Here is a 14,082-nt window from a genome sequence, read left to right on the forward strand (position 1 = left end):
TGAACAAGTTTCTCAAGGTTCCATCGTTCAAGATGGAAACCATTCGAAAACTTCTTCCTTCCATCCAGGAAGGTCAATTCATGACCAAGGTGGATTTCAAGGATGCGTATCTACATATTCCTATCCACAAGGAACATCATCGGTTCCTAAGGTTTGCATTCCTGGACAAGCATTTCCAGTTCGTGGCATTTTCTTTCGGATTAGCCACTGCTCCTAGGATTTTCTCATAGGTACTAGGGTCCCTTCTGGCGGTGCTAAGACCAAGGGGCATTGCTGTAGTACCTTACTTGGACAACATTCTGATTCGAGCGTCGTCCCTTCCTCAAGTAAAGGCTCACACGGACATTGTCCTGGCCTTTCTCAGATCTCACGGATGGAAAGTGAACGTGGAAAAGAGTTCTCTATCTCCGTCAACGAGGGTTCCCTTCTTGGGAACTATAATAGACTCCTTAGAAATGAGGATTTTTCTGACAGAAGCCAGTAAAACAAAACTTCTAGACTCTTGTCGGATACTTCATTCCGTTCCTCTTCCTTCCATAGCGCAGTGCATGGAAGTGATAGGTTTGGTGGTAGCGGCAATGGACATAGTTCCTTTTGTGCGCATTCATCTAAGACCATTACAACTGTTCATGCTCAGTCAGTGGAATGGGGACTATTCAGACTTGTCTCCGAAGATACAAGTAAATCAGAGGACCAGAGACTCATTCCGTTGGTGGCTGTCCCTGGACAACCTGTCACAAGGGATGACCTTCCGCAGACCAGAGTGGGTCATTGTCACGACCGACGCCAGTCTGATGGGCTGGGGCGCGGTCTGGGGATCCCTGAAAGCTCAGGGTCTTTGGTCTCGGGTAGAATCTCTTCTACCGATAAATATTCTGGAACTGAGAGCGATATTCAATGCTCTCAAAGCTTGGCCTCAGCTAGCGAGGGCCAAGTTCATACATCAACCATCAGGGGGGAACAAGGAGTTCCCTAGCGATGGAAGAAGTGACCAAAATCATTCTATGGGCGGAGTCTCACTCCTGCCACCTGTCTGCTATCCACATCCCAGGAGTGGAAAATTGGGAAGCGGATTTTCTGAGTCGTCAGACATTGCATCCGGGGGAGTGGGAACTCCATCCGGAAATCTTTGCCCAAGTCACTCAACCGTGGGGCATTCCAGACATGGATCTGATGGCCTCTCGTCAGAACTTCAGAGTTCCTTACTACGGGTACAGATCCAGGGATCCCAAGGCGGCTCTAGTGGATGCACTAGTAGCACCTTGGACCTTCAAACTAGCTTATGTGTTCCCGCCGTTTCCTCTCATCCCCAGGCTGGTAGCCAGGATCAATCAGGAGAGGGCGTCGGTGATTTTGATAGCTCCTGCGTGGCCACGCAGGACTTGGTATGCAGATCTGGTGAATATGTCATCGGCTCCACCATGGAAGCTACCTTTGACAGACCTTCTTGTTCTAGGTCCGTTCGACCCACTCCAGCTGACTGCTTGGAGATTGAACGCTTGATCTTATCAAAGCGAGGGTTCTCAGATTCTGTTATTAATACTCTTGTTCAGGCCTGAAAGCCTGTAACCAGAAAAATTACCACATAATTTGGTATATCTGTTGGTGTGAATCTGCAGGATTCCCTTGGGACAAGGTTAAGATTCCTAAGAGTCTATCCTTCCTTCGAGAAGGATTGAAAAAAGGATTATCTGCAAGTTCCTTGATGGGACAGATTTCTGCCTTGTCTGTGTTACTTCACAAAAAAGCTGGCAGCTGTGCCGGATGTTCTAGCCTTTGTTCAGGCTCTGGTTAGAATCAAGCCTGTTTACAAAATTTTGACTCCTCCTGGGAGTCTCAACCTAGTTCTTTCAGTTCTTCAGGGGGTTCCGTTTGAACCCTTACATTCCGTTGATATTAAGTTATTATCTTGGAAAGTTTTGTTTTTGGTTGCAATTTCTTCTGCTAGAAGAGTTTCAGAATTATCTGCTCTGCAGTGTTCTTCTCCTTATCTGGTGTTCCATGCAGATAAGGTGGTTTTGCGTACTAAACCTGGTTTTCTTCCAAAAGTTGTTTCTAACAAAAACATTAACCAGGAGATAGTTGTGCCTTCTTTGTGTCCTAATCCAGTTTCAAAGAAGGAACGTTTGTTGCACAACTTGGATGTAGTTCGTGCTCTCAAAGTTTACTTAGCAGCTACTAAGGATTTCAGACAAACTTTGTCTTTGTTTGTTGTTTATTCTGGTAAACGGAGAGGTCAAAAAGCAACTTCTACCTCTCTCTCCTTCTGGATTAAAAGCATTATCCGATTGGCTTATGAGACTGCCGGACGGCAGCCTCCTGAAAGAATCACAGCTCACTCCACTAGGGCTGTGGCTTCCACATGGGCCTTCAAGAACGAGGCTTCTGTTGATCAGATATGTAAGGCAGCGACTTGGTCTTCACTGCACACTTTTTCTAAATTTTACAAATTTGATACTTTTGCTTCTTCTGAGGCTATTTTTGGGAGAAAGGTTTTGCAAGCCGTGGTGCCTTCCATTTAGGTGACCTGATTTGCTCCCTCCCTTCATCCGTGTCCTAAAGCTTTGGTATTGGTTCCCACAAGTAAGGATGACGCCGTGGACCGGACACACCTATGTTGGAGAAAACAGAATTTATGTTTACCTGATAAATTACTTTCTCCAACGGTGTGTCCGGTCCACGGCCCGCCCGGGTTTTTTTAATCAGGTCTGATAATTTATTTTCTTTAACTACAGTCACCACGGTAACATATGGTTTCTCCTATGCAAATATTCCTCCTTAACGTCGGTCGAATGACTGGGGTAGGCGGAGCCTAGGAGGGATCATGTGACCAGCTTTGCTGGGCTCTTTGCCATTTCCTGTTGGGGAAGAGAATATCCCACAAGTAAGGATGACGCCGTGGACCGGACACACCGTTGGAGAAAGTAATTTATCAGGTAAACATAAATTCTGTTTTTCGTCCCTTTCGCAGAAACGGACCAGTCTCTAATTCTGTATCCTCTAAGCAAGAGGGTAATACTTCACAACCCAAACCAGCCTGGAAACCAATGCAAGGCTGGAACAAGGGTAAGCAGGCCAAGAAGTCTACCACTGCTACCAAAACAGCATGAAGGGATAGCCCCCGATCCGGGACCGGATCTAGTGGGGGGCAGACTTTCTCTCTTTGCTCAGGCTTGGGCAAGAGATGTTCAGGATCCTTGGGCGCTAGAAATAGTTTCTCAAGGTTATCTCCTGGAATTCAAGGAACTACCCCCAAGGGGAAGGTTCCACAGGTCTCAATTATCTTCAAACCAAATAAAGAGACAGGCATTCTTACATTGTGTAGAAGACCTGTTAAAGATGGGAGTGATACATCCAGTTCCAATAAGAGAACAAGGAATGGGATTTTATTCCAATCTGTTCATAGTTCCCAAAAAAGAAGGAACATTCAGACCAATTTTGGATCTAAAGATCCTAAACAAATTTCTCAGGGTACCATCGTTCAAAATGGAAACTATTCGAACGATCCTACCTACTATCCAGGAAAATCAATTTATGACTACCGTGGATTTAAAGGATGCGTACCTACATATTCCTATCCACAAGGAACATCATCAGTTCCTAAGGTTCGCTTTTCTGGACAAGCATTACCAGTTTGTGGCACTTCCATTTGGATTAGCCACTGCTCCAAGGATTTTCACAAAGGTACTAGGGTCCCTTCTAGCGGTTCTAAGACCAAGGGGCATTGCAGTAGTACCTTACTTGGACGACATCCTGATTCAAGCGTCGTCCCTGTCAAAAGCAAAGGCTCATACGGACATCGTCCTAGCCTTTCTCAGATCTCACGGATGGAAGGTGAACAAAGAAAAAAGTTCTCTGTCCCCGTCAACAAGAGTTCCCTTCTTGGGAACAATAATAGATTCCTTAGAAATGAGGATTTTTCTGACAGAGGTCAGAAAATCAAAACTTCTAAGCTCTTGTCAAGTACTTCATTCTGTTCCTCGTCCTTCCATAGCGCAGTGCATGGAAGTAATAGGATTGATGGTTGCAACAATGGACATAGTTCCTTTTGCACAAATTCATCTAAGACCATTACAACTGTGCATGCTCAGACAGTGGAATGGGGATTATACAGACTTGTCTCCGACGATTCAAGTAGATCAAAAGACCAGAGATTCACTCCGTTGGTGGCTGACCCTGGACAATCTGTCACAGGGAATGAGCTTCCGCAGACCAGAGTGGGTCATTGTCACGACTGACGCCAGCCTAGTGGGCTGGGGCGCGGTCTGGGAATCCCTGAAAGCTCAGGGTCTATGGTCTCGGGAAGAGTCTCTTCTCCCGATAAACATTCTGGAACTGAGAGCGATATTCAATGCTCTCAGAGCTTGGCCTCAACTAGCAAAGGCCAAATTCATAAGGTTTCAGTCAGACAACATGACGACCGTTGCATATATCAATCATCAGGGGGGAACAAGGACTTCCCTGGCGATGAAAGAAGTGACCAAGATAATTCAATGGGCGGAGGATCACTCCTGCCACTTGTCTGCGATCCACATCCCAGGAGTGGAAAATTGGGAAGCGGATTTTCTGAGTCGTCAGACATTCCATCCGGGGGAGTGGGAACTCCATCCGGAAATCTTTGCCCAAATAACTCAATTATGGGGCATTCCAGACATCGATCTGATGGCGTCTCGTCAGAACTTCAAGGTTCCTTGCTACGGGTCCAGATCCAGGGATCCCAAGGCGACCCTAGTAGATGCACTAGTAGCACCTTGGACCTTCAACCTAGCTTATGTATTCCCACCGTTTCCTCTCATCCCCAGGCTGGTAGCCAGGATCAATCAGGAGAGGGCCTCGGTGATCTTGATAGCTCCTGCGTGGCCACGCAGGACTTGGTATGCAGACCTGGTCAATATGTCATCGGCTTCACCATGGAAGCTACCTTTGAGACAGGACCTTCTTGTTCAGGGTCCATTCGAACATCCGAATCTGGTTTCCCTCCAACTGACGGCTTGGAGATTGAACGCTTGATTTTATCAAAGCGTGGGTTTTCAGATTCTGTAATAGATACTCTGATTCAGGCTAGAAAGCCTGTAACTAGAAAAATTTACCATAAAATATGGAAAAAATATATCTGTTGGTGTGAATCTAAAGGATTCCCATGGAACAAGATAAAAATTCCTAAGATTCTATCCTTTCTACAAGAAGGTTTGGAGAAAGGATTATCTGCAAGTTCTCTGAAGGGACAGATCTCTGCTTTATCTGTTTTACTTCACAAAAGACTGGCAGCTGTGCCAGATGTTCAAGCATTTGTTCAGGCTCTGGTTAGGATCAAGCCTGTTTACAGACCTTGGACTCCTCCCTGGAGTCTAAATCTAGTTCTTTCAGTTCTTCAAGGGGTTCCGTTTGAACCCTTACATTCCGTAGATATTAAGTTATTATCTTGGAAAGTTTTGTTTTTGGTTGCAATTTCTTCTGCTAGAAGAGTTTCAGAGTTATCTGCTCTGCAGTGTTCTCCGCCCTATCTGGTGTTCCATGCAGATAAGGTGGTTTTGCGTACTAAGCCTGGTTTTCTTCCGAAAGTTGTTTCCAACAAAAATATTAACCAGGAGATAGTTGTACCTTCTTTGTGTCCGAATCCAGTTTCAAAGAAGGAACGTTTGTTACACAATTTGGACGTAGTCCGTGCTCTAAAATTCTATTTAGAGGCTACTAAAGATTTCAGACAAACATCTTCCTTGTTTGTTGTTTATTCTGGTAAAAGGAGAGGTCAAAAAGCGACTTCTACCTCTCTTTCCTTTTGGCTTAAAAGCATTATCCGATTGGCTTATGAGACTGCCGGACGGCAGCCTCCTGAAAGAATCACAGCTCACTCCACTAGGGCTGTGGCTTCCACATGGGCCTTCAAGAACGAGGCTTCTGTTGACCAGATATGTAAGGCAGCGACTTGGTCTTCACTGCACACTTTTGCCAAATTTTACAAATTTGATACTTTTGCTTCTTCGGAGGCTATTTTTGGGAGAAAGGTTTTGCAAGCCGTGGTGCCTTCCATTTAGGTGACCTGATTTGCTCCCTCCCTTCATCCGTGTCCTAAAGCTTTGGTATTGGTTCCCACAAGTAAGGATGACGCCGTGGACCGGACACACCTATGTTGGAGAAAACAGAATTTATGCTTACCTGATAAATTACTTTCTCCAACGGTGTGTCCGGTCCACGGCCCGCCCTGGTTTTTTAATCAGGTCTGATGAATTATTTTCTCTAACTACAGTCACCACGGTATCATATGGTTTCTCCTATATATATTTCCTCCTGTCCGTCGGTCGAATGACTGGGGTGGGCGGAGCCTAGGAGGGATCATGTGACCAGCTTTGCTGGGACTCTTTGCCATTTCCTGTTGGGGAAGAGAATATCCCACAAGTAAGGATGACGCCGTGGACCGGACACACCGTTGGAGAAAGTAATTTATCAGGTAAGCATAAATTCTGTTTTTGTACATAAATGTAACATGGACGTTAACAACTATGGTGGAGGAACAGGACCTGGCAAGTATAATTTAAAGTAATGTAAAGAGTGTTTAAGAACGCAATAGAGTGGGGGGGGGGGTTGTAGGAGGAGGTGTTACCTGTAGTCTGATCGCAGTATGCAAGATTAGGATTGAATTTACATTTATAAAGTTGTTTATATCTAGGAGAACTTCATAAACAATAAACCAGTTACTGTTTTTATTTCATAAATACAAATCTTAAGACATCACAGGGCATAGCATGACTCACTCGTTTCTCCTTATCAGCCATAAATATAATTCTACCTATCTCTACGATTTCACAAGCAGCTACACGGTGTATAGAGTAAAATGACGCGGGAGATTGCTGTGACCCTTATATGTATCTGTGGGGAGAAAGGTGGTCTGGTGGGAACCTACAGTGTATTGTGCTTGTTTCAGATGAACTCAAGTTGAAGACAGAAGAGGCAAGTAAATCTGAAGCAAAGTTCCTTAAAATGAAGGCTTGGTCAAAGTCCAGAATCAGACAACTGGAGGAAGAACTGAAAACTGTATGAGTGCCTATGTGTTTGCCTCTGCTCTCTGTTGTCTCATGCTCCTCCATCTTGACACTGTCCTTGTTATCCATTGTGACATCATCAGTTATACACAAGTTTACATGACCTGCCAACTCAACATCATGTTTCCCTTTTGTAGCTTGAAGATAAAAACATCTCATTGAGCAGTAGAGTTTCAGAGCTAGAGCACGAGAAGCAAGATCTGGAGGAGAAGCTGAGCTCTTTGTCAGAGCTGCGGTCACTTAATGGTAATGACCCTTAGACAGGTTCAGCGCAGCATTGTGAGGAGCCTAACATCAGATATTTGTCCTTGGCAGGCTAGAGGGCATCATTTTCATATTCTCACTATTTATTTTCTGCAGAACAACTCCTGACCAAACTTGTGCACTACGAAGAGCAACAGAGGAAGATGCAAGCAGATCTGGAACAGGTGGCACACAGAACGGATTCTCAGGTGCTAGTGGGTTATGTGTATTGGATGTGATGTGCTGTGTGGTGAGATGGCATCAGATCACTCTGGATAATGAGTGCTGACATATCACGTGTGCTGTGTGGTGAGATGGCATCAGATCACATTGGTTAATGAGGGCTGACCTGTCACACGTGTGCTGTTGGTTACATGTACACAGCATATATTTGCTTTTTTGACCTATTCAGTTTGTGTAACACACAACATCTTTATTTCTCTGTATAAGACTAGCGAGTCCGGCAGTGTAGACGAACTGCACCACCAGCTTCTAGAGTGGAATGAAATGAACCCAGAGACGGAGGGAACACACGTGGCAAGTCAGGAAGAGAAGGTTGTCCTTGCCATGAGGATGGCACAGATGGAAGAGGACAGAGAAGGTGAATTTTCTGTTTTGTTTAGAAGAATCAGTTTGCAGATTACTCTGTGTGTGTGTGTGTGTGTGACTGTGTATTCTGAGACAGTGTCATAGAGTTGGCTTTGCGTTATTGTGTGTGTGCGGCAATTCTATAGCATACAGCGTTGTGTCTGTGGCTATACAATATAAAGAGCTTAGCTCAGTGTCAGTGAATATTCGATATAAAGTGCATGTTACTTTGTTGTTTAGCACATAATATAAAGTGCACTTCCCTATATACTTTTGAGTACAATATAACGTAAACCTACATGTCGCAGTGTCTGTAGCCCTACAATATAATGGTTAAGTCGTGGTATTTATGGCTCTACATTGTAAACTATATGTCGCGGTGTCTGAGTATCTACAATGGAAAGGGAATGTTGCGGTGTCTTTGAATCTACAGTGGAAAGTGTATGTTTTGGTGCCTGCGGGGTGTATATACAGTAGAAAGTGTACGTCTGTGGTGCCTGCGGGGTGTATATACAGTAGAAAGTGTACGTCTGTGGTGCCTGCGGGGTCTATATACAGTAGAAAGTGTAAGTCTGTGGTGCCTGCTGTGGTGTATATACAGTAGAAAATGTACGTCTGTGGCGCCTGCAAGGGGGGGTATATATACAGTAGAAAGGGTTTGTGGCGCCTTCGGGGATGTTTATACAGTAGATGTCCGTCTGTGGCGCCTGGGGCTGTTTTTATACAGTAGAAAGTGTACGTCTGTGGTGCATGGGCGGTGTTTATACAGTAGAAAGTGTACGTCTGTGGGGCCTGCGGGGGTGTTTATACAGTAGAAAGTGTAGGTCTGTGGTGCCTGCAGGGGGGTTTATACAGTAGAAAGTGTACGTCTGTGGCGCCTGGGGCTGGTTTTTATACAGTAGAAAGTGTACGTCTGTGGTGCCTGCGGGTGTATATACAGTAGAAAGTGTTCATCTGTGGTGCCTGCGGAGGTGTATATACAGTAGAAAGTGTACGTCTGGGGGGGTGTTTATACAGTAGAAAGTGTACGTCTGTGGTGCCTGCGGGTGTATATACAGTAGAAAGTGTACGTCTGCGGTGCCCCTGCGGGGGTGTTTATACAGTAGAAAGTGTATGTCTGTGATGCCTGGGGGGTGTTTATACAGTAGAAAGTGTATGTCTGTGGTGCCCCTGTGGGGGTGTTTATACAGTAGAAAGTGTACGTCTGTGGCGCCTGGGGCTGGTTTTTATACAGTAGAAAGTGTACGTCTGTGGTGCCTGCGGGGGTGTTTATATAGTAGAAAGTGTACGTCTGTGGTGCCTGCGGAGGTGTTTATACAGTAGAAAGTGTACGTCTGTGGTGCCTGCTGGGGTGTTTATATAGTAGAAAGTGTACGTCTGTGGTGCCTGCGGGGGTGTTTATACAGTAGAAAGTGTACGTCTGTCGTGCCTGCGGGGTGTTTATATAGTAGAAAGTGTACGTCGTCTGTGGTGCCTTCGGGGGTGTTTATACAGTAGAAAGTGTACGTCTGTGGTGCCTGCGGGGGTGTTTATACAGTAGAAAGTGTACGTCTGTGATGCCTGCGGGGGTGTTTATACAGTAGAAAGTGTATGTCTGTGGTGCCTGTGGGGGTGTTTATACAGTAGAAAGTGTACGTCTGTGATGCCTGCGGGGGTGTTTATACAGTAGAAAGTGTACGTCTGTGATGCCTGCTGGGGTGTTTATACAGAAGAAAGTGTACGTCTGTGGTGCCTGTGGGGGTGTTTATACAGTAGAAAGTGTACGTCTGTGATGCCTGCGGGGGTGTTTATATAGTAGAAAGTGTATGTCTGTGGTGCCTGCGGGCATGTTTAAACAGTAGAAAGTGTACGTCTGTGATGCCTGCGGGGGTATTTATATAGTAGAAAGTGTACGTCTGTGATGCCTGCAGGGGTGTTTATACAAAAGAAAGTGTACGTCTGTGGTGCCTGCGGGGGCGTTTATACAGTTGAAAGTGTACGTCTGTGGTGCCTGCGGGGGTGTTTATACAGTAGAAAGTGTACGTCTGTGGTGCCTGCGGGGGTGTTTATATAGTAGAAAGTGTACGTCTGTGGTGCCTGCGGGGGTGTTTATACAGTAGAAAGTGCACGTCTGTGGTGCCTGCGGGGGTGTTTATACAGTACAAAGTGTACGTCTGTGATGTTTGCGGGGGTGTTTATACTGTAGAAAGTGTACGTCTGTGGTGCCTGCGGGGGTGTTTATAAAGTAGAAAGTGTACGTCTTTGGTGCCTGCGGGGGTGTTTATACAGTAGAAAGTGTACGTCTGTGATGCCTGCGGGGGCGTTTATACAGTAGAAAGTGTACGTCTGTGGTGCCTGCGGGGGTGTTTATACAGAAGAAAGTGTACGTCTGTGGTGCCTGCAGGGGTGTTTATACAGTAGAAAGTGTACGTCTGTGGTGCCTGCGGGGGTGTTTATACAGTAGAAAGTGTACGTCTGTGGTGCCTGCGGGGGTGTTTATACAGTAGAAAGTGTACGTCTGTGGTGCCTGCGGGGGTATTTATACAGTAGAAAGTGTACGTCTGTGGTGCCTGCGGGGGTATTTATACAGTAGAAAGTGTATGTCTGTTGTGCCTGCGGGGGTGTTTATATAGTAGAAAGTGTACGTCTGTGGTGCCTGCGTGGAGGGTTTAAACAGTAGAAAGTGTACGTCTGTGATGCCTGCAGGGGTGTTTATACAGAAGAAAGTGTACGTCTGTGGTGCCTGCGGGGGTGCTTATACAGTTGAAAGTGTACGTCTGTGGTGCCTGCGGGGGTGCTTATACAGTTGAAAGTGTACGTCTGTGGTGCCTGCGGGGGTGTTTATACAGTAGAAAGTGTACGTCTGTGGTGCCTGCGGGGGTGTTTATACAGTAGAAAGTGTACATCTGTGGTGCCTGTGGGGGTGTTTATATAGTAGAAAGTGTACGTCTGTGGTGCCTGCGGGGGTGTTTATAGAGTAGAAAGTGTATGTCTGTGGTGCCTGCGGGGGTGTTTATACAGTACAAAGTGTACGTCTGTGATGTCTGCGGGGTAGTTTATACTGTAGAAAGTGTACGTCTGTGGTGCCTGCGGGGGTGTTTATAAAGTAGAAAGTGTGCGTCTTTGGTGCCTGCTGGGTTTTTTTTTACAGTAGAAAGTATACGTCTGTGGTGCCTGCGGGGGTGTTTATACAGTAGAAAGTGTACGTCTGTGGTGCCTGCGGGGGTGTTTATACAGTAGAAAGTGTACGTCTGTGGTGCCTGTGGGAGCGTTTATACAGTAGAAAGTGTACGTCTGTGGTGCCTGCGGGGGTGTTTATATAGTAGAAAGTGTACGTATGTTGTGCCTGCCGGGTTGTTTAAACAGTAGAAAGTATACGTCTGTGATGCCTGCGGGGGTGTTTATACCGAAGAAAGTGTACGTCTGTGGTGCCTGCGGGGGTGTTTATACAGAAGAAAGTGTACGTCAGTGGTGCCTGCGGGGGTGTTTATACAGTAGAAAGTGTACGTCTGTGGTGCCTGCAGGGGTGTTTATACAGTAGAAAGTGTACGTCTGTGGTGCCTGCGGGGGTGTTTATACAGTAGAAAGTGTACGTCTGTGGTGCCTGCGGGGGTGTTTATACAGTAGAAAGTGTATGTCTGTGATGCCTGCGGGGGTGTTTATACAGTACAAAGTGTACTTCTGTGATGCCTGCGGGGGTGTTTATACTGTAGAAAGTGTTCGTCTGTGGTGCCTGCGGGGGTGTTTATAAAGTAGAAAGTGTATGTCTGTGGTGCCTGCGGGGGTGTTTATACAGTAGAAAGTATACGTCTGTGGTGCCTGCAGGGGTTTTTATACAGCAGAAAGTGTACGTCTGTGGTGCCTGAGGGGGTGTTTATATAGTAGAAAGTGTACGTCTGTGATGCCTGTGGGGGCGTTTATACAGTATGTCAGTTTGTTGCGGTACAGAGCATGTCAGTTTGTTGCAGTGCATAGCATGTTTCATCACTGTGTTATGCGTTGCCCTGCTGGAATGTCTGGCTGCTCACTTATTTATCAGATTATTAGCGTCATTACAGAGCATAGATCACTGCACTGACGCTGTACTCGTTGGTACTTTTCTGTAAAATCTAATGAATATTTCTTTAATATATGGTCACAAATCTATGTGCTTCTTGCTAGATAATAAGCTTTGATATGTAATGATTGTGCATAGTGCAGTGGGCATAGTGTGAGATGTATATAGTAATTGCACAGCGTAGCCCTGGGCAGTCTGGGTCACTACACCCCAACCCTTGGTGTACTTTTGTCACTACTTGTCGCCTCTGGTACGTGTGACACACAGACTCCATTAAAGGGATACTGAACCCAAATTATTTATTTCATGATTCATATAGAGCATGCCATTTTAAGCAGATTTCTAATTTACTACTATTATCAATTTCTTTTCGTTCTCTTGGTATCATTATTTAAAAAAGCAGGAATGTAAGCTTACGAGCTGGTCCATTTTTCGTTCAGCACCCTGGATAGCGAATGCTGATTGTTGGCTGCATTTAGTCACCAATCAGCCATCTGTATCCAGGTGCTGAACCAAAGATGGGCTGGCTTGTAATATTACATTCCTGCTTTTTCAAATAAAGATACCAAGAGAACAATTTTGTTTTTATAACAGGAGTAAATTAGAAAAATGCATGCTCTATCTGAATCAGGAAAGGGAAAAAATTGGGTTGAGTATCCCTTTAATATGAAATTAAATATTTCTTTTTAATGACACGATGACTCCACGGATAATCTTATTACTATTGGGAATATCAATCCTGCCCAGCAGGAGGCGGCAAAGAGCACCACAGCAAAGCTAAATATCACCTCCCTTCCCTCTAACCCCAGTCTATCTCTACGTTAGAGCAAGGAAGTGGTAAAGTTAGGTGTTAGGAAAAGATTCTTCAAGCAAGATTTTATTATTTCTTTTACAAGATTCGATGAGTCCACGGATTTCATCCTTACTTGTGGGAATATCGCCTCCAGGAGGAGGCAAAGAGCACCACAGCAGAGCTGTATATATAGCTCCTCCCTTCCCTCCCACCCCAGTCATTCTCTTTGCCTGTGTTAGTGATAGGAAGAAGTACAGTGAGGTGTTAGTTTAGATTCTTCAATCAAGAGTTTATTATTTTTAAAATGGTACCAAAGTGTGCTATTTTAGTATAGTGTGTAGCCATAATCAGCCTCTAGAGTAGAGCTACAGGTGGCTTTAAAGCAATGGGAACTGGTGGGGTTTTACCCTCACTGTGCCTCCCATACTAGTGCTTCCCTTTGTATACTGATGGTCTTAGCAGATATTAACTAAGGCCCTTCTCTGTCCGCAGAGCTGCTAGAGGGAGAAGACCTCTTGATCCTGTGGACCTTCTCATGCTGTTCATCAGCAATGAGGTAAGTGCAGTCTTGTATTTTGTGGGACACTGGCTACCTCAGAATGGACTGTGTGCTTGTATCTTGTTGAAATCTAGAGCCCTTTGACAAAGACAGGGCTGATTTCTGTGACAGTTTGTGGGAGTTGGGAGTACTGAGGTACAGGGCAACAAACACTAAGGGGTTAATTTCAGGCTCTAACGTTTATCAGCCTATGTGATCCTATGCTTGGGCTTGTGTGACACTAAGAGATTTTATTTGACACTGGGGTTACCGGAGTCTTATTTATGGACTCCAGTTTGCGGCTGTGTGATGGTTCCGGTTTGTGTTTGAGTGCAGACATAGTTTTGCAGAGGTTAGTGAAACAGCTTCAGGCCGCGCTGAGGACTCCATAGTATATCGGAAGTCTCTTGCCGCACGGAGTAGGACTAATGCAACGCCCACGATGGGCGGGACTTCTTTGGCGCGCTTGTCTGTTTGCCGCGCAGATACCATTACGCAAGTCCCGGATGCTGACAGGCTGATACCATTACGCAAGTCCCGGATGCTGACAGGCTGATACCATTACGCAAGTCCCGGATGCTGACAGGCTGATACCATTACGCAAGTCCCGGATGCTGACAGGCTGTGTGTTATCGCCGCGACCGCATGGTGACAAGGAGCGGTCTTAGGCTTTTTTCCTGTGATTCATCCGGTGCATCTGTGTCGGCAGAGCTGTTGAGGCGAGGTTCTGAATAAAGTTTATTTTGCAGAGGTTCATTTTGTGTTATTTCTGCGACTGAATGTTCAATTTAAAGGCACAGTATCTGATCAGTTCAAAAATTCTCTGTTGGATTTTTAGTCTGTG

The 14,082-nt window shown here is 45.5% G+C and overlaps 1 protein-coding gene across 9 annotated transcripts in view; it reads left to right on the forward strand.

The window, feature by feature from the left end:
• LOC128666129 (golgin subfamily B member 1) overlaps window positions 1-14,082 on the forward strand; it is a 438,305-nt gene that overhangs the window by 134,581 nt on the left and 289,642 nt on the right. For 8 of the 9 annotated variants that reach the window (XM_053720543.1, XM_053720552.1, XM_053720548.1 and 5 more), the window contains exons 11-14: window positions 6,923-7,032; window positions 7,178-7,286; window positions 7,401-7,492; window positions 7,734-7,884. In XM_053720543.1, the coding sequence (XP_053576518.1) occupies window positions 6,923-7,032; window positions 7,178-7,286; window positions 7,401-7,492; window positions 7,734-7,884 (462 nt within the window). The remainder of the gene's footprint in view (window positions 1-6,922; window positions 7,033-7,177; window positions 7,287-7,400; window positions 7,493-7,733; window positions 7,885-14,082) is intronic. The other variant, XM_053720550.1, reaches the window with a different exon arrangement.

Source organism: Bombina bombina, chromosome 7, assembly GCF_027579735.1.
Source record: "Bombina bombina isolate aBomBom1 chromosome 7, aBomBom1.pri, whole genome shotgun sequence".
NCBI lineage: Eukaryota > Metazoa > Chordata > Amphibia > Anura > Bombinatoridae > Bombina > Bombina bombina.